Genomic DNA, 22014 nt, shown 5'->3' with positions numbered 1-22014 from the left:
TTTGTAGCAATTACCATTTCTACAAAAGCCACTTCCTTCATTCCCCTTCTCTCACTGCAATACCATCAACACCGTGCAAGGGTAAGAAGGAAAAAAATAAAGTGCTGCTGTTGGAAACAACAGAAAGTCAGCACTACCCAGCTTTATTGTCTCAGGACCATGATTAACTGCACTTAGTATTAGTGACCTTTTTTGCACTGCTGTAAGGAAAAGGGCTGCAAAGAGGATGGAGCTCCAACACGAGCTCGGGATCTGGCCAGAAATTCTCACAGCTGTGCAAAGACTGACAGATGATGATGACAGCCAGACAAAGATGTCTGGGCATGATAACATGTTGCATATGATGGGGCCGTAGCTAAATATCAATGAATAACATTTTGGTGCTATTGAAGACAGGAACAATGAAGCTAATACTTGCTAGGAGAAAAAAAAAAAAAAGAGTGATAAATGCAGAAGAACAGAAAGCATCCAAAAATGTACTTTGAAATACTGGAGTGGAAAGGAAATGATCCCAAGTAAAACACTGTGTCCTTCACAAGGAGATATCGCTTGGGAATATTTGTAGGTAAAAACAGCCCCGACCAGCTGAAAATCACCTGGTGACAGTTACGTACCCCCAGAACAAAGCCCTGTGTACTGAAGTTCTCCTCTTTTCCGCTTTCTTGCTGACTGGTCTTAATTTAATCACACTCCCATCTTTCTACCTCTCCACTGGATGCAAATAACCAACCATCCCACTGCAAGGGGAAACAAAGTTCTACTGGATTGGAAAAATCAAACATAGGTCATTTGGGGTAGAGAGAGCTTCTCTGGATAAAACTGCGTCCAAATGCAGAAGCAAGCTGGGAGCAAGTCCACATTTCACAGAAAGATTAAGCCATTTCTGATGACACATTACTTGCAAAAGTGGCTTTCTCCTCCCAACACCACTCACAAGGGGCAGTGGGGAATATGACGTGCTGCCATGCTGGGAACTGGGCTCTGGCAGCTGCCTGGCAGGAGCTGGGAGTACAGCCAGACATCCCGTGTCCTGGGAAAGAGCCACCTACCCAACATAAGCAGGACTTTTTGCAGCTCTCCTTGCCTCGCAGAGAAGTACAACTGCTTTGGATGGAACCGTAACTTCTTGGGTCTGCAGCAATGGGGAAAGAGGCAGAATTAACACACACTGAACAACACTCCCCAGTATCTTTTACCCCAACCCACACCGTAGGCAAGAGAAAGTTTGTTCCTCTGGTACAGCTCCAGAATGCCAGCAAAACCAAAGAACATCAACTCTTTAGGAGACATTCAAACCTCCAGCTTTGGTCACAGTCAGCCTTGTTCTAACAGCAGCCATACCTACTCAGAGCTGCTAATAAAAATTTCTGGATCTTACTGCTACAAATAGGAATTCCTAGTAGTTACAGCTGAAGTTAGAGGCCTGGTGAAAAGCAAAGTCCTCCAGACAAATAGTGATGACATTTAGAGCTTTAACTGCTTTCTGGAATCAGTAATCCACTGAAGTTGACAAGGGACTGAAGTGAATAAGAGAACACAAGAACTGAGTGGAGTCAAAATCCACAGAAGCTAAATCTCAGTTTTCCTTAGGTTAAGCAGCTCTGCTGGGAACTGGAGAGACCCAGAGGCCTTTTCCTTACTTTTCAGAGTCCAGAGCAATCAGGGCACTTTCCAGAGTTTCTTTAACTGGTCCCTGCGTCAGGCTGGTAGTAGGCTTTGGAAAAACTGAAGATCCAGCTAAGTCAAATCCCTCTGCAGCCGAACTTTCTGGCTTGTCTTCCTCAGACAACCGCGTTCCAGTGACACTGAAAATGAGAGAGAGCCAAAGCACAACCATTACAAATATACAACGCTGTGTGTATCTTAGGCTAAAGAAGGAAAGGAAACTGATTTTAAATTGACCGACAGCATAAGCAAAATTGAAACACAAAGCAAGATATTTCACAGGCTTTTTGGTAAGAACTTGCCCTGAAAAGGAGTTGCATTGTCCTATGACTACATTTTGATGTACTCTTTGCAACAGGCAACAGAAGATCATGGGGCTGAGGGCACTGCCCTGCTCACTGCAAGTCATAAAAGCCTTGAGAACAAGATCAGATCACACAGGAAAGTGAAGTACTGTTCATCACAGGGATGTCTTCATTTATGTTTTCCTCTAAGTTTTGATTCTCTGCATCTGTACCCACTGCTGTGGGCAGCTAAGCAGCTCAGGCTAGGTATTCCACATGAATTTCCCTCTCATTCACCACACATGGGGATGTCAACTCATTCCACTACTATTTCATAGAATTTCATAGAATGGCCTGGGTTGAAAAGGACCACAATGATCAACCCCCTGCTGTGTGCAGGGTCGCCAACCAGCAGCCTAGGCTGCCCAGAGCCACATCCAGCCTGGCCTTGAATGCCTGCAGGGATGGGGCATCCACAGCCTCCTTGGGCAATCTGTTCCAGTGCCTCACCACTCTGTGTGAAAAACTTCCTCCTAATATCCAACCTAAACCTCCCCTGCCTCAGTTTCATTTCTAACAATAAGAGGATGGAGTTGTATTAACCCCCAGCTCGTCCTGTGTTTGCTGGGCTCCTCTCTGGCACTGTAGCACAGAATAGGCCTGCAAACACCTGCAGCTGAGCTTGGCTTGTCAGAGCAGCACCAGAAAACACCTTGCTCTGCAAGCAGGAGCACAAGCATTCAGATGCAAAGCACGGCCTGGCACAAGGGTTGAGGCTGCCACGTGCTCCTATGCTCACCTTCCCGTCGTGGTGTCAGCCCTTCCTTCCACTGCTGCTGGTTTCTGCTGCTCGTAGGTCAGCGACACCGTGGAAGTCGTGTCTGCTTTTGCTATTGTCACCTCCTTTGCCTTGGAGGCATCTTCCCCGCAGTGTGGGCAGTAGCTCGTGTCGTTGACCTGGGAGGCACAGTTCTTGTGGAAACGGTGGGAGATGCTGCTCTCAGGCTGACACTCCATGAAAGTGCCCTAAAAAAATCAGAGGAGACATTCATACCTTGGTCACTACGTGCCTTACCCCTTCCACATGCTTCATCCGCAGAGCTCTTAAATACTTCATTCATGACCACTCCTGTCCCTCGCGCTTCCAGTACAGTAAGCAAGCACTGCCACTTCTTTAGAAGAGAACAAAACCAAGGTAACGGGAAAAAACTCACTTGGTTAGGAACTGCAAAGCAAGTTTTTTTTAATTGCACGTGGGAAACAGAACCACAAAGTCCCATTTTCCAGCTCTAACACTTGAGGTTCTTGCTTACGTTTCTAGAAGTGCCAGTGTACTGTAAGGACGCTCCCAATACTGGAAAAGAAAACTTCAAACCAGTCAGCACTAGAACTACCAAACACATCTGCACGCAAACCATTCGAGGAACAAATAATACAATTACATCAGCTGTCAATCCCAATGTAACCCAAAGCATGCAACTTCTCTCTTTGGACCAGCCCTGTATGCTGTTTAACCCCATCTGCTGACAGATGTGAGCCACCTTTCTACAAATTATCTTCTCTTTCCAGCAAAGTCTTCCAAGCTGAACTGCACCCCAGAACAAACACACTGTTTGTTCTGTGATATCAGTGCTACCTGAAGCCCCACCGTGCTCTGTGTTATTAGTGACTGATAACACAGACAAACACTGCCAGTTTTACCTTTATGAACTATGAAGTCACTCAGAGACGTAACAGCATTAAGGAAAAGTTAGTTAAAGCCCACTCTTCTCCTGGATTCACAGTCCTCCCAAGAAATCTAATTAACTATTTCAGCATAGCAAAATGCCTTCGAGCGTTTTGAGGATTTTATCTTTTAAATGATCTTTGACTCAGCATGAAAACTCAGGACGGTTCCATTTATTACAATAATGTTGAGACTTCACTAGCATCTTTCATTGAGTCATCTTAAAGAACCCTAACATCAGACAATCAACCCACCCTATCACCCCGGGAGGCCCTCAACAAGTGTTTCACCAGCAAGGAAACAAGGACACCAATGGCTCAAAGCACTGGGCCAACGCTATTAAAACCTCAGTGGCAGAGGTGGAAGAAGGAGCAGGAGATCTCAAACACTGCCTTGTTCCAGTGCCATCACTCAGGTTCCCCACCTAAACCCCTGTGAGTGGCGGGGGGGGGGACAGAAGCCCTCTCCTGTATGCAGGCTCTTTCAAGAAGCAGGCTAACACCATTTGTGATGTGATTGACTGTACAGAGGAAGAAAAAAACAAACAAGTTCCAAAAAAATTCCAAAGGTATGACTTCCACCCCTTTGGTAACACCCCTTGAGGTCTCCAGGAAGTTACAGGTGAGCATTGCAGCTACCCTCACACACATTACTGTTGAAAACACCATCTGACGTGCTGTGGAACGAGGTGGAGCTTATGCCAGGAAGTCAGTAAACCCCTTTGGGTAAATCTCCACCTTCACCTCTTCCAGCTACTGCGACAAGTACCCCCTTCCCTAGATTGAGAGCACGGACTTACTGCAGTGCAAAAGTATCCACAGCCAGGGCAACACTGGTGTTTCACCATCCTCCCTCTATGGTCCTCACACAGCACCAAAAGCTGGACTTTGTTAGACGGGCGCATCAGTTCATACTTAACCACACTGTTTGTGCATCGGCCCAGCTGGAACAGGAGAAATTAAAGGAAATGAAATTACTGGAGACCAAAACACTCTCTGTGCTTGTGCGGAGGAAGATTTTGCACACTGCCTTGATGAGCCCTGGCTTTTTCACAGTAATTCAGATGTGTGCCAGATAGCATTAGCAGTGCAGCAGGAAGCTGTGAAAGCTGCTCTCACAGGAAGAAATGCATCATTTGCTAACTAACATGCATGTGGACCGGAGTCATTTGTTCCTTGCAAGAAAAATCATAACTGGAAATACGCAACAGCCAAGCAGCCACAGAGGGGGCAGTCCCAGGGGCCTGACTCACAAAACACTCTCTGCTTTTGCCAGGAAGAGCGGGTGTCAGTGACCAAGAGAACAAGACCGTACGCACTAAATCTTGTTACTGTTCAAAAGTACAAGTCACAGGAAGATAAAGGGAAAAATAATTGCTCTTCGTTGCCAGCTATGTTATCGTCTGTACTGCTTCCAGCACTGGCCCCCGCCCAGACCACAGGGATGAATAGCCAGTCGTTTACGAGAGCTCAACTCCAGTCAGATTTTCAGCATGCTTTCTGAAACATTTCACCAGTGTGTAATTTTGGGCTTAAGAGCTGTCTTCTCTCACACCACCTTGTTGTGTTAGTGACAGCAGGCTCCGTGAGCAGGGCTTTTCCCAGCAGTGTCTGCTCCCAGCAGCTGCGCCAGAAGGACTGGGGCTTCCTTCTGCCACCCTTGTGCATACACCTATGAGCCTCCTCCACATCCTGGTTGCCACCTGCTAGCGCGGTGCAACATCGTTTGGGTTCTCATAACTCCCTCCAGATGAAAACCTTGCTTTCCCCAAACGCTTGGCAAAGGACATTTCCAGCACAGAAACATAAACATGAGAAGTTCATAGGAGGAAACAGCCCTACCAGAATCTGAGCGTGGTGCACTGCACTCTGCCTCCATGATCAGAGCAGTCCGTAAGGAACACAGTGTCTGTTCATCACTAGCAGGCTGCCCCTCCTGCTCTAGCTGAGGTTTGATTCACTGCTTTTTCTCAGCAAAACTAAACTCCCTCTCTGATTTATTTTAAACTCCATTTCTCCTACAACCAACACACCTACAGGAAAGAAAAAAAAGAACAGTTTTTAACCTGAGCTCTTCTCTCTTAGCATCTCTGACCCAGCTTACCCGAATTCCAGCTGCAAATCCTACCTGTGATTGTGACACCTTGCCTAGAGTGATCACTGCTAGCACACAGATCCGAGGGGCTGCAGGAAAGGACCAGTCCATTGATTTTTATTTAGGAGTGGAGGAAATTTGATTAAGGCGTGAGAAGCTGCACTGCCTGTGTAAGGAAGTCCCTGCATCATTCTGTCACGACATATTATTTGTTAGAAAAGTCTAAAATAGTACAAAATGATTAATTGCTATTTTCCAGCCATTAGAGAGTGTAGCACGGTGCTCCTAACTACAGCATTATCCAAGGACATGACAGCCTAGAGAACCCACTATTCATACATGTAATATCCTTACCACATCTATGAGTCACTTACCCATTGCCAAAAAGAATCTAACAGAATGCATGGCCTTTGCTATTCCTTTCTCTGATTTATCTGGGGAGAGAACTGCCAGACAATCATAGGAACTCTTCTGTATACGTTTTGTTATTCAGAAACCCTGGAGAACCCTCTCTCCTGTAAGTTTCCAGGGCATTCTCTCCTTAACGTATCAACTTCGTCATGCTAGTGAAATTCCTTTCTCTATAAGTACCTACTAACAGAAGTAGAGCTGGGCTGTAAATGTGATTACCCCTTCCTCCCTCCATCCACCTTTCTACTGGGATCCTCCAGAAGAACCAGGAGTACTCCGACTCCTTGTCCTTCTACCAGTAAATATCAGAGCACTGCAGCATGGCTGCAGCTCAGCTGAAGCACCACAGAAATGCCAGTTTCTTCCAGAGCAAGAAGCATCTCCTGACTTTGCTTCTGTCTTCCCTTCCAGACTCTGAGAGGAAGTCACTTTTGCCACTTAATTCCACCTTCTCGGAACCAGCAGAGCCCAGCTAGCCCAGCTGTGATCAGTTTAGAGGCATCGAGTGCAATGTTTCCAGCCAGCCAGCCACAGAGGCTGCGCAGGACTGCCAGAACATAGGAAGCTTTGTAACAGAAGCCTCTTGGGGGGAGGAGAAAAGTGGAGGGCCAGAAGAGACTGAGCTGGCGGAAGGCATGCCAAGTTCCAGAAATTCAAGAGCTGGCTATGGAAAGGTTTGCATCAGCTCCTTTGTAGTCAAGGGAACCAGCTCCAAGCTTCCCCTGATTGGATTCTCTCACTTTGATGCATGCTAATGTATTTTAGCCCACTTGGCCCGAAGCGTTGCCTGTTACATCCAGTTGATCCAGCTACACAAGCCAGGACAAGCAGGAGATCCACCCAGTGCCTCTCCAGCTAGCCCTGCAGGCTGCTCCTACTCACTTTGGAGTGGCTTTAACCCGAGTGTGCGACACATGCAGTGTGCTGGAGGAGGTGTTTGCCCCACCATGCCCACACCAGTGGGCTCCCAATCTAACATGTTGCAGAGCATCTGAGTGATGTAATGCATGCTCCTGGCACGGCTTTGTCTCTTTATGTCTTTGTCCTCAGGAAAAAAAGTCTGCGAGAAGCTGAAAGACAGGTTCCTACCTCATTATCCACACTCTCGGTGGCCATGCACTGGTTGTTGGCTAGCGTGGTGATCTCTCTGCTTTTGGGGGTTTCCATTCGACAGCTACAGAGGGGAACTTCCTGGAGACCGTCTACTTCCATTGCTTCAGGACCATTGGAAAGACCTAGAGTACAGAAGATCAGCAAATCAACTCTGATGTTACCCTCTGGGAGAAGGGATGCAGTCCATCAACACTGTCCATGTCTCATGGCATCTTCCAGTTCCACATCCTGAAATGCTTCAAAGGCATCACTTAAACCCTACAAAGACCCACTTCTTGCAGCAGATGGAGTTTGCACAAGCACACTGTACTTTTCTGAGTCCAGTGACACTACAGGTGCTGAATTCAAGAATACTGAGTTAAAAACAGTTTATCCTGAGAAAACCCTAACGTGGAAAAACTATAAGATACAGATTTTTATCAGTCTCTCTCACCTGTCCCACAACACTGCCCTCTGGCACCAGGAAATCTGTGGGTAACAAACTAGAGTTGGGAATTTGAGTAGTAAAGGGAGTGTTAAATAGAAAAGATCAAGGAAGCATAAACTACTATTTGCAGAAGCTTACTACACAAATGGGGAAAACAAAATTCCTGGGACTATTTGGTCTCACACAACCAAAATCTATCTATCCATCCATCCATCCATCTATATATATATATATATATTTTATTTTTTTTTGAAAGAGAACAAACCAGAGAAAAGAAAGCAGCAAGATGTTCAGATTTTCTTGCCTTCTCATCTCTTTCTCTCAGATATTTAACACTCCCAAGCCTTTTTAAAGGTGGATAATGGCTTTTAAGTGATCACGCAGCCAGGAATGGGGGAACACTGAATATTCTTGGGGCTCCTCTGGATTCAACTCATTTATTAGGTTACGTGTGACCACAAGACACTGACCCAATGACACAGGGATTACTTTTTGTCCTTCACACCTACCTTAGTCCTACAGAGTTGTAACACCTTTTGCAAGGTTTTAAACCCTCAAACATTACCCGCAGTTCACCCTGCAGTGTCCCAAGCTTTTCCTGCACAAGCCTGCTATGGGTTGGAGTCCCAGTGAGAAGGAATTAATTGTGCTGTTGTTTTAGAAGCTTTTGAAAGATGAATTATTTTGCTGCAGAATTTCAAAGACTAACTTCATTCTTCAGAGAGATTCCTCTGTAGCTGCCCTGGCAAAAGCACTCTCCCTTATGGCTGCGACCCTACAAGCTGAGCAGAAGCTCTTTTCATCTTGCAAGGAGTTTCCATTGGCTAAGTTGCAAGACCAAGCCCTGAGAAAGGATGAGACGTTTCAAGACACAAGCAGAAGGAAAGCCCTTGCAATTGTCATGTAGAATCCTGCCCAGATATTAAATGTTTAAGTGCTTTATCTAGGACCACAAATCAAAAAGCTCATTCCTCACCTTCCAAGCTGTCACTTTCATGATCTTTTTTGACATCCAGAGGCTCTGATGAAAACATCCCTCATCCATCCTGACCCTCCCTTGGTGGTAAACACTCCCACCCGTTCTTTGATGTGCTCCTATCAAAGAGCCACACCACTTCTGAAGGCAGAAGAGCAACGGGGGAGAACCGTCAGATCCACACCGGAGCCAAGGATCAGCACTGGGAACGGCGGCCACTCAGACACCCCTGCCATCCACCGTCCTCACTGGCCACCAAAGCCAGACCCCTGCAAGTTCCTGAGGAGACGAGGGCACCAGTGTGCAGGGCGATGATTCACTCAGAGGCCACACAAACATGGCCCAAAGCCGGGGGAGTGGGACAGACAGATGGATGCATCCCACGTCAGCAGCGTTCCCAAACCACTCAGCCCCCCCTCACGTCTCCGGCCCCCGGCTTCTGCCAGCCTTGCAGGAAGCCTCTCAGCAGGGCCAGGCCTGGGCTCGGGGCTCTGGCAGCCACCAGGGGGCATGCGGGGCTCCGCTCGCTGCTTGGGCTGAGCGAACAAAGCCAACGTGGGTCATGGCCGCGCCGAGCCAGCACTCACCTTCCGCCTGCGAGGAGAGGATTCCCTTCACCCGCAGATCCAAGGAATCCAGAGACACCTCCATGTACTCCATGCTGTTATCCTGGGCAGAGCCCTCTCTGCCTCCCAACGATGATTTATAGGCTTCAGCACCTAGATTCAAACACACGTATATTTACACAGCTGAAAGAAAAAAAAAAAAAAAAGTGCGTGCATGTGTAAAGGCCATATTTAACCAAGATGGCTGCATGCAGGCTCCTCAGAGAGCCTATGAGTACAGATGCACACAGAATTATGGAAATGTAACAGCTGGGCAGATATGGCACAATTGATCTCCCATCTCTTATTTCCACCCCTGTCTGATCCGACAGATTTTCCACTTCTACGGAGGTAGGTTAACAAAAAAAAAAAAAAAAAAAGGGGATAAATGAGACAAATAAGTTCTGCATCCAGAAGGCACATCTCTGCCTGCTGTAGGGCAGCAGAAGCTCAAATGGCATAAGGAAGGGCTGAAACCAGGGCTCGGCGCATTCCCCCATCTCCAACCTGCTGCAAAGGGCTCCAGGTACAGCCCGGCCAGGCAAAGCAAACCGGCTGCTGATGCAGGTTCTGGAGAGGATGAGACAGGTGACATTCAGCTGAATGGGAGGGGAAAACATAAAAGCCAAGTTCTGGCTCTGAGAGAACAAAGCTGCTGCTGGGAAGGGATTGCATGGGGGATCCCTCGGAGCCTTCGTGGGAATTGTCATCTCTTCACATTCCCTTGGCTTTGACTCTCAATCCTGGTTTGCTTCTCCCACTCAGGCTTGGCCAAGAGACTTGTGTTAGCCTGAAAGACTGGCTGCCACCTTTATGTAAGGGGTAGAAAAACAGCCTGCATCTCAAATGAAGAATTAGCTATTTGCTCTGAAAGGGATCAGTGGTCCCCATTTCCTTTTAGGAAGAGTTTGCCTTGGGAAAAACAAAATGAGATGAGTGACAGACGCTGAGGGCAGCCCAGGGGCTGCAACGTGGTCATTCAGAAAATAGGCAGCAACAACTGCTGATAAAAAACGGCCTGTTTAGAAGGAATTAGCAAACAGAATAAACTCTTTGATGGCAATGGATGTGTGAAGCCTTAATAAAGAGAAGGCACACCTTCACAGACTACCAACTCTTTTTTCTTTTAAACTCATCCTGTTACTTTTCCTGAAGATGAGGAATCAGATCCAGCCTGCACCTCCTCCATCCTCAGCCCACAGCTTTCTGGGGACAAAATGATCTGTAACCTTTGAGTGCTGTGTAACTTCACTCAAACTAGAATGGCCACCTGAACTCAGGCCCAGGAATGGGCTGCGCTGCTTTGGAATAGCAAGGACAGCCAGCACACTGCATTCAGCAGGACTAACACCCACACAAAAGCAATTGAGCATCACTCTGGGATGGTTATTCCTTTCCCTTCTCCATCTAGCCAATCTCCTTCAGTTACAGTTTACATCCATGAAGTCATCTTTGGATGTTCTAAAAAAAAGAGAGCTTGTGAATAATAATCATTACTTCAGCATGCCCAGGATAAAGCTGCCTCACGCTTAGTTTGCTGTTAAAGTGCAGACACAAGCTGTAAGTGAGATGCCAGTTCAGGCTCTGGTTAACCATAGAGGTAAATCTTACCATAAAGGTAAACCTTCCCTTCAAAAGGAAGAAAGAGCTCTGCAGACAACCACTGCCTCATGGGCCAGAGGTCCTTACCCTACCTGGCAGACCATTTTCTGTGCAGTTAGAGAACAAAACTCAGTTAGTTACCTAGCACATTGGCTTGTTTCTTTTTATTCCTCCGTCTCCTCTTGCGGGTGGGTTTCAGCCATGGGCTGTCTGTCTTTCCTTTCCTCTTCAGCAGCTTCTTCTTGATGCTGGACTCCGAGCTCTGAACAACCAGAGAGGCCATGTGCATGTAAGGCATGTTGGTATCAGCATCACAGCAGTCCTCTGCACTCATATGAAAGAGCCTTCACACAGCTTGAGAAGTGTAAAAAGGCCTTAAGGACTGAGGTTTGAAATCAATTGGTGCAGAAATGCCTTTACAGTGCAGAAAAGGAAACACCAGCACACGTGTGGGCGTATTTCCTGTCATCTCAGAAGTGCTCACTTTACCTTCTCTTCCATGTAGGCTCTAACACCACACTCATCTCAGGAGTAGCTGAGCATCTCTGCACAGCAGGCTGAGTATGCGTGCACGCTTTTAGCTTCTCCCCAGAAAAGTGACCTTTATTTCTTTTTTTCAAACTCAAATATTCACATTGCTCCACAGTCATGCTAGAAAAAAATATCTCTTGTACCTGCCTGGGCTGGGATGGACCCTGGGGAATTTAACTGCACAGCAGAGACCAGCTCCCTCCCTGAGCAAGGTGTCAGCACAACCTAATCACACAGCAATCTTCAGGCATGTATGAATCTAAACAGAGTTTAGGTTTCCTTTCTGTTTAATATACAGAAAATAAGGTGACTTTTCAAAGTCAACTTTAAAATGGGCAACCAGAAACTCCAACCCAGCGTTACAAAGCTCCAAACATAAAATTCATGTTCTAACATGAACTCACTCCATCTCTCACTGAAGCCTACAAAAAAAGCTCCTGCTGCCTTCAACAGAGGCTGGATCAAGGCCTACCTTCGTGGCCTACCTTAACAGGAAACTGATGCTGCACCATGCCCTCTTAACACAGTGTGCAGCAGGATCGAGGTGGCGCTGAGCCCTGGTTCCCCAGGCAGCTCTGCAGTGGTGTCTGCACTGGCCCAACAATCACTGTGCCCAAGTGTAAGGCTGTGCCTTGCCACGTGGCTTCCACCAGTTGCATCTCTGCTGGTGGGTGAGAGGTTTGCATCTGAGCCAGTCTCCATCTGGGCTGCAGGCTGAGTCACCACATATAAGCATAGCAAAAATCACAGTCTGGGACGTCTAGATATGACTGGGCTGTTTGGACTTGACTGCAAGCTCTACCCTTAGTTTGATCTAGCACTACAAAAGTGCCTCAAGCTGCCCAGTGAAAGGCACAGGCTATACAGCCCCTTCTGGCTAGTCCTCTCTGGCTCTTGTAGTGTCAGAGAACAAGGAATGAGATTCTACAGAGCTTCAACAATTCATTTGGTACAGTTGCTTCTACCTTCAGCTCAAAACATCGAGACAATGAAGTCAAGAATTTTCTCAAGGTGACTGAAGAATTGGGGTGCTTTAAATGCTGGCTCCTCAACTTGAGATGCTGTGAAAAGGGAGCAACATTTTTAAAGTAAAGGGGAGGGTGGGGAGACACAGACAATCAATGAATAGCAATTTTAAAAAAATTATAATAATTTTCAAGTTCCCTCCACCAGCCATCTGAAAAATAAGAAGTCAAGATCACCAAACAGCTGGTGAAAATCTTGCCTTAGGACTACCAGACACTCCTAGGGAGAGTGACTGTCTTTCTGTATGCTGTTTGTACGTATGCCTGACAAGGGCTGCCCGTGCCTCTGAGATGGCATGTCAGACAAGGTGAATTTAGGCAGTGGGTTGGCCCAGTGGATTTGTGAACATCTCCACCTGGACTCGCTCTGGAGGCAAGCTGAGCTTCAGGTTGTTAAGAAAACACTGCTTGCTCCCACCACTTGCCAAATCAGCACCCACCGAATTTAAGCACCCTTAAATATTTCCACTACCATTCAAATGATTAAAAGCAGTCAATACCTTGTTGAAAACAAGAAAAATAGCCCATTAATTAGTGCTGGAAAGTAATTAAGTGTATCGCTGCTATGCACCTTGTGGAAAACAATACTCTGTGTGCATGGATTCAGCCACTGAGTTTTGTCAGAGTCCCAAAACTACACTGCTCGTCTCCTTCTGGCAGCAAAGCAAAGGGGAAATCATTACCAGCAGAACAACGGTTGAGAGCTGCATTTAGCAGCTAGGCTTACCAAGTCAGATTCATCTCCATCCTCCTCATCCTCTCCAGACTCTGCAGACTCTTGATCCTCCTCAGAGTCGCCATCATCAATCTGCAGCCACCATGTGCCCCAGAACAGAAAGAGTCAGTCCTGTCAGGTCCCTCCAAGCACGGCACCCCTCCGCACCCTGCCTGAGCATCCCATCACCGTGCTGCACTCAGCCCCAGCCATGTGAGCACTAACACCATTCTCCTCTCCAGGACAAGCACTCCAAGGCTGTTAACGCACTTGATGGTTCACCCATGAGGATGGGACAGGATAACACCCAAAGAAAGTTTTCCAACCAAACGTTAATTTTTGTGGTTAATAAGAAACATCCTCATACCTACAATATGCGTTGTGATTTGGGGTAAGTTAACTAAAACAATCTGAATCTAGTTACAGGCTGGTAAAGAATTAGGAAGACATCTCCTGCTGGTGCAGTGAATACCTAACTGTGATGGAAGTCCTGCACATACACTGGATCACAGAGAGTTATGTAGCAAGGCTAAAACAGGAGGGTAGGCGAGGAGACTCTCGTGGGGGAGGGGAAAAGGAAGCAGGAAGTGATCATCAAAAGCCTCACTTCCACCACTGAGCTTTCTGCCATCTTGCATGCTAAAAAATGCCTAGAAATTGCCTCAACTGATTCCACTCCTGTCTGACAGGGATCAGCAGTGTCCCATCCCACTCTAAGTCCTGCACGGGGCATGTGAATACCTTTCTGACATTGTCTGCGTCAGACGCGCTGTCTTTAGAGGTCCTGTTATCGTCTGCAGGAAATGCAGCTGCCTGTTCTGCTCCGTGATCGTCCTCATCTTCCAACTCATCAGAGTCTTCCTCTTCAGAGTCTACATCTATGCTCTCCCCATTCACGTGAGGGCTGACATCACCTAGCTCCTTTTCACTCTGGAAGTTGTCCAAGCACACGTGCCACAAAGACAACATCAGTTCACAGCTCAGAGCAGCTGAACCCCTCCCAGACCGCCTGTGTTAAAGCTGCCGAGGGAGAGCCAGCTGTATGCCCCTCCAGAGCCCTCCAGCACCGCCAGCACAGGCAGTGCAGGTGCCTGCCATGCGCCACCTAACCCTGCCAGTCTGGGGAACAAGGAGTCATTCTGGACTCAAGGCACTGAGGGGAGGGCTGCTGGACAGCAGCTTTCAGCCAGACCATGCAGACTAACCGAAAGGGCATCTCCCCATGGAACACCAAGGGTGCAAAGGAGGTTTCTAAATAAGGGGAAGTTAAATCAGGCTGGGGGATTTTTACTCCACTCCACTGATGCCTAGCGCTTTGAATTCACTTGAATTCAAAGGCCAAAACTTAAGGGCCAGGACTGCAGCAAAAGCAGAACCTGATCAGGAGGGAAACCCAGCCTGCAGTTTGTTTTTAAGTCACTGGTTGTTTTCCCTTACAGCCTCAAACGACACTAGACAGTAACCCTAAGGACTCCACAACAAAAACGTTACCACGCTGTGGTATGCTTTTAAACTCTCCAGTCCCACAGCACTCACAGGACAGAAGGGGAACATCCACTGGAAAACATTGCAAGAGCTGCTATCAGAACATCCACCCTCAAAAAGCCATTTTCAAAGCAGCAAGGCTGCCGTGGGCAGGATGTTGTTGCCAGAGAGAAGATGTAGACTCAGAACAGAAGATGCTGACAGCAACAATGTTCCTACTCTACCCATGGGGCTGGTGTGGCAGGACAAGGTGTGTGCATGGTGACAGCAAACATGCCCGGCCGACTCGGTGCAGCCCTCACCTTGGCACCCGCAGAGGAATGAGTTATGCTCTTAAACATCTCAATCATTGTTCTCTGTTTTAACACTTTGGTCTTTTTCTTGGGAACCAGGCTATAGGTTCCCATTCTCCGTTTTTTCTTTCGAGATACTGCAGCAGCTGGAAAAAAAAATAAATAAGTAAAGCCAAAGTTGGTTCAGGAATGAAAAGAAAGGAGCGAGAGTAGAGGCTGTAATGCAGGAAACCGTACTGAAGGATGTGATCTGAGAAAAAAGGCTTCCCATTGCAACTAATTTATTTACAGTTCAGCCAAAAGGTGACACATGCAAACACACAAAGAGCTTTTTGCCAATGCTGCAAAAATCGCCCAAATTCTGAGTACCTCCTCTATGTTTCCTCTGGTCCCTGTATCACCATACATAGCATCAAATCCTTACATTAGCCTGTGTTTGGCAGCACTGCTAATGCCACAGGAGGCTGAATAGAATCCAGCTTGCTCAAACAGATACTGCAAGGTTAATAATACCGACTTACAATAAAGCCATCATATAATAACTAAAGAACAAACAGAGAAAAGGTACTTTAAATAAGGAGCTGTTTGCCATTTAACCTCATTTCACACCTGCTACGGAAGCTTGCTTGATTCCTTTCACGGCTTTGATTGGGTCTCAACTTGCTGAGTCTCCCTCCTGGCCTTCTAATCAAACCAGTCCTCACACCTCAATGCCTGCTGCTGCCTTTGGTGCACACACATCAGAAGTGTGCTTAGTGCAGGCTTTTAACAACAGCATGCAGCAGGAAACAGCCAGCTCCAGCACCAGCAGCTGTAGAGGCTGCTCCTTGAAAGCATCTCTTCACGTCTCGCTATGACAAAGTTCCATCAAAAATCTAGAAAGAGCCCCCTCAAAAACTTTCTGCCAAGCCAAATCATTTTATTTACACAAGTGTGGCTCACAGTAAGCAGCATCTGTCAAAACAAGATCTACAGCAACAGCCCTACTGATGCTGCCAGGCAAGGAAATCCTAAAGCAGATTCTGCTGCACTTAGGTTGGGGCAACCCCAGATGTGAGTATGGACTGGGAGAAGAACTCACACAGAGCAGCAGGGAGAAGGACCTGGGGGTCCTGGCAGACAAAAAACTGGACGTGAGCAGCAGTGCATGCTTGCAGCCTGGAAGGCTGACTGCAACCTGAGCTGCACCAACAGAGGGAAGGCTTTAAGATCCCTTCCAACCCAACCATGCTGTGATACTACAATTATGAAAAATGAGTAACAAAAGGGTCAGTCCTTACCAAGCTGCCTCAGCCCGTGGACCCTGACACACACGTATGTCTGGGAGCTGGGCACTACTAAGGATTTTAGCTCTGTCCTCTTACCCGTCTGTGACTTGGAGGTGGCCACATAGCTCTGGTTCTGAGGTAGTGACTGGTGAAGGCCCGGGAGAGAGGGCAATGGCAACGGCTTCCCAAATTCCAGGATGTTTTTGTTGCCTTCCTCTTTAGATTCTTTTTGATCTCTGCTTTCTCTCCCGTCTTTGGGGTCTTTACTTGCATGCTGGAAAACAAAGTGAAGTTAAATTGAGCCTCTGAATTCAAAGAAATCACTGAAATAAATTTAATTCCTTTCTGCCAAATAGAATCACTTGCATGTGAAGGTAGGAACAGATGCTCAAAAGAAAAGCACTCTCCCCTTCTCTATTAGCAAACGTTTCCTTGCCTAAAGACTACAAACAGACCCAGCCTGCTGCTGGTCACTTGGTGAGGGCTGCTCCCCGAGAAGGAGAAAACCTGCACACAGAGCAGGCACGGCAAAGCTCTGCAAATTAAGTGCAGATATTGAAAAGCATTAGGTTGGCTCTCAAGAAGATGAACAAAGATGAACAAATGCACCTATTCTTTGAAACACTTCTGGACTGAAGCTGTCACCTCCCAGCAGACAAGGAACAGAGCCTTGCACAGAGGTCTCCGAGGGGTGGGCAGCAGTGGGAAGGGATCCTTCCTTCTGGCCTCGTAAGGACTCAGCAAAGCTTGTGCTCTCCCACCTGCTTGCCCAGCTCACAGCCAAGGAAGGTATTTGCCTGAAACTGCAGCTTCACCTCCAGCACTGCCAGGTCCTAGCAAGATGTGGCAAAACTCGCTCTAGCTCGGGTGATAAACCCCTACTGAAAAGCTGATAAGGCTCAAGAGAATTTTACAGTCACTTTGGTGCTCTGTGCCTGCAGACAGGCTCCCAGGCTCCAACACAGCTTACACACGCTCTGATGTGAGCACACCTCACCCTGCACCTTCAGTCATGCCGCGACTGCTGCAGCTACATGCGCACGGCTGTGCTGTCACAGCAGAGATTGGGCAAATGGTGCCACTCCAATCTGCCAGTTGACACTGGGTGTGCTGTCTTCTGTGCTTAAAACAAGGCCTAGCCCCATCCATGCCTCTCCATACACCTGTCCATTGACTGGCAAGCAGGTTTGGAAGAGATGCTCCAGAAATACAAGAGCACTGGTGCTGGATTACAAGCTCTGCGGTGGCAATGTGCTGCTCCACCACTTCGTATGGGATGTTTGAAGGGACAGCTGAAATACCAGAACTGAAAAAGGAATGCAGGCAAAAGGGAGAAATTAGAAAAGCAGCAAAAAATCAAGATAGTCTCTGGGTTCACATGGGCTCTGTTAGATGCTGCTTTCAAGTGATCTGTGACCTTGTGAACAAACGGGGAAGCGACTGATTCTCCTCATTACAGCTCTGCCATGTGCACATTGCTGGCAGAAAGCGAGGGGTTGGTCACAGCCAGAAAAGCCATAATGATAATCCAAAATGACCTGCATAAAGAGGCCAGCACATTTCCAATGATTCCCACATCAAGCCCATATCTTCTGGCTGAATTAGCACCTCTCTTCCTACAAGGCATCGAGTCGTGGATTAATGATGTCAAAGATGACAAATCTACCATACCCTTTGATATGTTGTTCCAATGCTTAATTGCTCTCACTGTCAGATAATTAAATGCATTAAGCTTTTCCCACTAAACTAAAAAGCCCTGTATCATCAGAAACTCTCCTTCCTGTACTTACAGACTGCTTGAGTAAAAGTTTTAAAAACTTTCTCTTCGATAAGCTGAATAGAATGAGCAAATTCAGTGTCTGTAGGATCATCTTCTGGACATGGATCACTCCTGAGTCTGCTCCAGTTGTTCTCCCACTTAGAACAAGTACGTCAGGAGTGCTGGGCAGAGCATGCCAATAATAGCCTCAACAATACTATTTATACCTCTTCATAGTTTACAGACATAAAGGTTAACTCTCGGATACAGGATTATTCTGAGAGTTCCCAGGTCTCCTGGGACATCCACTGCTTTCCGGATTTAACTCAAAATTAGGAGGATGAACAGGAGGAGCAGATCTGACTGCAGCTAAACAAGTGTACATAAATAAGGGCTCTGTCCTTTACATGCAGGTTCTTGCAAGTGGTCTCAGATAAAGTTTGCTGTTATGTGGAGCCATATGGAGCAATACTAAGGAACAAGAATTTCTGCAGAGACATAACCAGATTTCCCAGGAAGCCTAATGGCATTCAAGGAGGCATTCAAGGCCAGGCTGGATGTGGCTCTGGGCAGCCTGGTCTGGTTGCTGGCGACCCTGCACACAGCAGGGGGGTTGAAACTAGATGATCACTGCGGTCCTTTTCAACCCAGGCCATTCTATGATTCTGTGCTAATGGCACAGAAAGCTGAACAGGCCATCAGCAAAACATATTACATACAAGTTTCATGTCTATAGAAATCAAATGTTAAATCTGAGGATTGGGGCTAAAAATATCAGCAGAGATCTGGAAGCATTTCTCTGCTTTCCCACCATCCTTCTTTATTCCCCATGAGCTGAAACCGTTACATCTTTGCTGTTCTCATTAGATTTTAACCTTCCACCAACAGTGCTACGAGTCCTTAGTGGATCCAACTTTATTCTTTTCTTGTTTCTAAGGTCTCTGAATTCTGTTGGTTCCTCTGCCCCAGTCTGTAGGTTGGTCCCTCCTGGTCCCTCACACTGAGCTCCTGCACTGCTCTGCTCCATCGGTTCCAGATTTAAGCACTCCCAGAAAAGAGGTTTTGCTAATCTGGCTCACTGCTCTGCTGGGAAATCTCTTCTTCCTTCAAATCCCATCGGGCTGGTGAAGAGCTGGCTCAGGCACATGCACAGATGTCCCACAGTCCTCATCCCCAGGTTACATCCAACTGGCCCCTCCCAGCAGAGGACAGCAGGCAGCTGCAACTAAAAGGAGAAGGCAAAAGGAGGACCGAGCATTTGGGACTGGGAAGACGGATACAGAGCTCTTGGGAGCACTACAGACTCCTATCAAAGCAAAACAGAAACAAAATATTACAGAACAATAAAGCTCACAGGTGTGCCTGCAAGCCCCCAGCACAACCAGGGGGCATCTCCAAATGCAAAACGCCAGCAAGTTTAGTGCTGGAGAGGAAGCTGTCAAAGGCAAATGTCGGACAGAGGGTTTCCCTGCAGAACACAGGTCCTGGCAGCCACTGCTCTGCCTTGCTCTGTATGAGCCCGGAGCTGGCACGACCCAGTACCACCTCCACGGTCTGCTACCTGATCACATCTGACTGCATTTAGTGCTTCTGTCACCTGCTGCTGCTTTCCACTTTCATGATGGATGGGTTCCCCTCACCCTCCCTGCTCCTTATGCAAGCAGGCCTCAAGATAATTCCTGCAGCCCAGCAGTCACCCAAGCCAACTCCTGACTCTCGCCTTCCAGCTCCCTTGCCCTTCCCCAGGTCGGCAGAGGAGGTGAGAGGCATATAGTGTACAAGGGGGCTGCCAACAGCAGGCACCACAATAAACCCCACAGAGCTCATCACCAATTCGCCGTGACAAATTCTATCACATTCCTGCTTCGATTCCTGAAGATCCAGGCTCCTCCTCTTCATGCCTCTCTGCTTTGGGTGGAAAATGCAACACTGCAGCTTGCACCAGAAGCAGCCATGCCAGGAAGGCAACGCCTGGCTTTCCAGGAGGTGACCTGCTGAGATCCCCACCACGGGTGCCACACTTCCACAAGCAGTTTCAGCTAAATAAACTGCTGCACTCAGAAACTGCATCATCTGCTTTCACTTAAACCAAATAATGCAAGGGAACGGGAGCGCCTTCATGTAACACCTACATGGGCTCCACTGCAAACATCAACATTCCAGGCAAGATGCTTGATTACTGACACTAAATTTACCCCACTGCTCTGCCTGAAACACCTGGGGTGTCTTTTTTTTTTTCCCCAATCATACAAAGGTTTTTAACAGTCCAACAAGTTCTGTTTTCAGCTGCATGTCACAGTCTAGAGGACAGTGAGGAGAACCCCATGCAAAGACAGCTCCAGGCCATTTGAGCTCTGTGGTCCCAAGTGGCCTGAGCCACCATCAACCAAAAAACGATCAAAAATGATCACAGACTGCATTACTAATGGCTTTGGTTCTGCAGCTTCTCACGTGGCGTCAGCCAATGCTATATGAAAGGTTGTGAAGTTCCTGCCTTGTGCTGGGCATTGCAAGGAATGGGCAAGAAACCAAAAGCATCCACTGAAAGGCTTAGGGCAGTGTCCAGAGACATCTGTGCATGGGAATGGAAAAAACTGAATCACAAATACGTTCAGTGCATTCATGCTCCTTAGATTGGCACAAGACAACATCATTTTATGTGTTTAAGAAAATCATATCCACGTACTTACTACACTGTAATGGGATCAACCCTGTTTCTATTACTGGCACAGAAATCCCCTACAGCAGCAGGGAGAAGTTACTAAAAATGGCAAAGACAGACTATCCCACTATTTTTTCCCAGAAGCAAAGATAAAGAACAAATAAACCTTACTAATTAAACGCCGTGTCGGTTCGGCAGACCGCGCAGCGTTCTTCCCACAGCCCCACAATTAAGAGCTCTTTCATTACCAAAGCAGATGAGCTGGCAAGAAGAGGAGTGATGCTGGAAGCACAGCCATGTGCTGAGCAAAGGCTCCAGCATGTGCTGCTTCCCAGCAGAGCTGCTGCTCGCACAGCACTCCCAGCTCCAGCTCGGCCATGTCAGCCATCTTCTCTTCCTTATTCTCACAACTTTTATCTCCAGCACAGCATGAGCTTGCAAATGAAGCCCAATAGCTAGAGGAGTAACCAAACCGCTGCAGCAAGGCTGCCAGGGAGCAAGGCTGGTGTCCATCTGCAGCTGGCTGGGAGTGCTAACAGGGTGTGCACCTCTGGGCATGGCAAAATGTGGATGTGCCAGAGGCTCCAACACTTGGGCAATGATGCTTAAGCAAGAAATAGTGGTCTGCTATGAAAACCAGATCCCCAGCAGATCTCGCTGCCTGCATGAGCCACGGCAGAGCAGCTCTCCATCACTTCTGCTGTTGTTGCAGAATTACAGTTCAGTACAGAATCTCAAGCAGCTCCCTGGGGACCCTCACCACAGTCTTGGCGAGGCTGTGTGATGAGTCCAGCTCCACAAGTGACCCATCCAGCTGCTATCCATCCATCAGCAGGCCACCAGAAGCTTGGCCCTGTTTGGATGACTGCAACGGCACCAATGTGCGCGTGGTCACACACCCACCTCGAATGGAAGACATCCCATGCCAATGGCCTCTTCAGTCCTAAAGGAGGGTGCCCACACAGGATATTTGACCACGGCCAAGATGACACACACACAGACCTCACATTTCCAGACCACACATGCATCTCTGAGCATCCCTCTGGAGAGGGTCTTCAAAGGGTGCGCCATGTAGGGTCAGAAGAGTCAACAGCAGCTCTCCAAATCAGATGGAAAGCTCTTTCACTTTTCTTTTGATGATTTTTTCCATCCAGGAGACAACTCCCCCATCACTACTCCCATTAGAATTTGCCCTTTGAGGGTTTTTTTTTTGCATATCACAGGGTTTCATCTCGCTGAGCGGCCCCAGACTGTTGCAAACCACCAACAGCCACCAGCCTGGCCCTGAGAAGTGGTGAGGCCACGAGGAGCTCCTGCAGTGCAGCCCACATCACTGCTGGGCACTGACACAGAACATCATGTTTTACAGCAAC

General features: G+C 47.6%; 1 protein-coding gene across 16 annotated transcripts in view; it reads right to left on the bottom strand.

The window, feature by feature from the left end:
• EHMT1 (euchromatic histone lysine methyltransferase 1) overlaps positions 1–22014 on the bottom strand; it is a 96865-nt gene that overhangs the window by 22576 nt on the left and 52275 nt on the right. For 10 of the 16 annotated variants that reach the window (XM_052667617.1, XM_052667625.1, XM_052667624.1 and 7 more), the window contains 12 exons: positions 16317–16494; positions 14962–15098; positions 13916–14104; positions 13187–13267; positions 12400–12495; positions 11045–11165; positions 9284–9415; positions 7270–7415; positions 4475–4618; positions 2749–2975; positions 1641–1805; positions 1050–1132 (listed from right to left, as the gene is read on the bottom strand). In XM_052667617.1, the coding sequence (XP_052523577.1) occupies positions 1050–1132; positions 1641–1805; positions 2749–2975; positions 4475–4618; positions 7270–7415; positions 9284–9415; positions 11045–11165; positions 12400–12495; positions 13187–13267; positions 13916–14104; positions 14962–15098; positions 16317–16494 (1699 nt within the window). The remainder of the gene's footprint in view (positions 1–1049; positions 1133–1640; positions 1806–2748; positions 2976–4474; positions 4619–7269; positions 7416–9283; positions 9416–11044; positions 11166–12399; positions 12496–13186; positions 13268–13915; positions 14105–14961; positions 15099–16316; positions 16495–22014) is intronic. The other 6 variants (XM_052667621.1, XM_052667627.1, XM_052667629.1 and 3 more) reach the window with 5 other exon arrangements.

Source organism: Tympanuchus pallidicinctus, unplaced genomic scaffold (genome assembly GCF_026119805.1).
Source record: "Tympanuchus pallidicinctus isolate F22 unplaced genomic scaffold, pur_lepc_1.0 scaffold8, whole genome shotgun sequence".
NCBI classification, from domain to species: Eukaryota; Metazoa; Chordata; class Aves; order Galliformes; family Phasianidae; genus Tympanuchus; species Tympanuchus pallidicinctus.
This window is presented reverse-complemented; position numbering and strand designations above follow the sequence as displayed.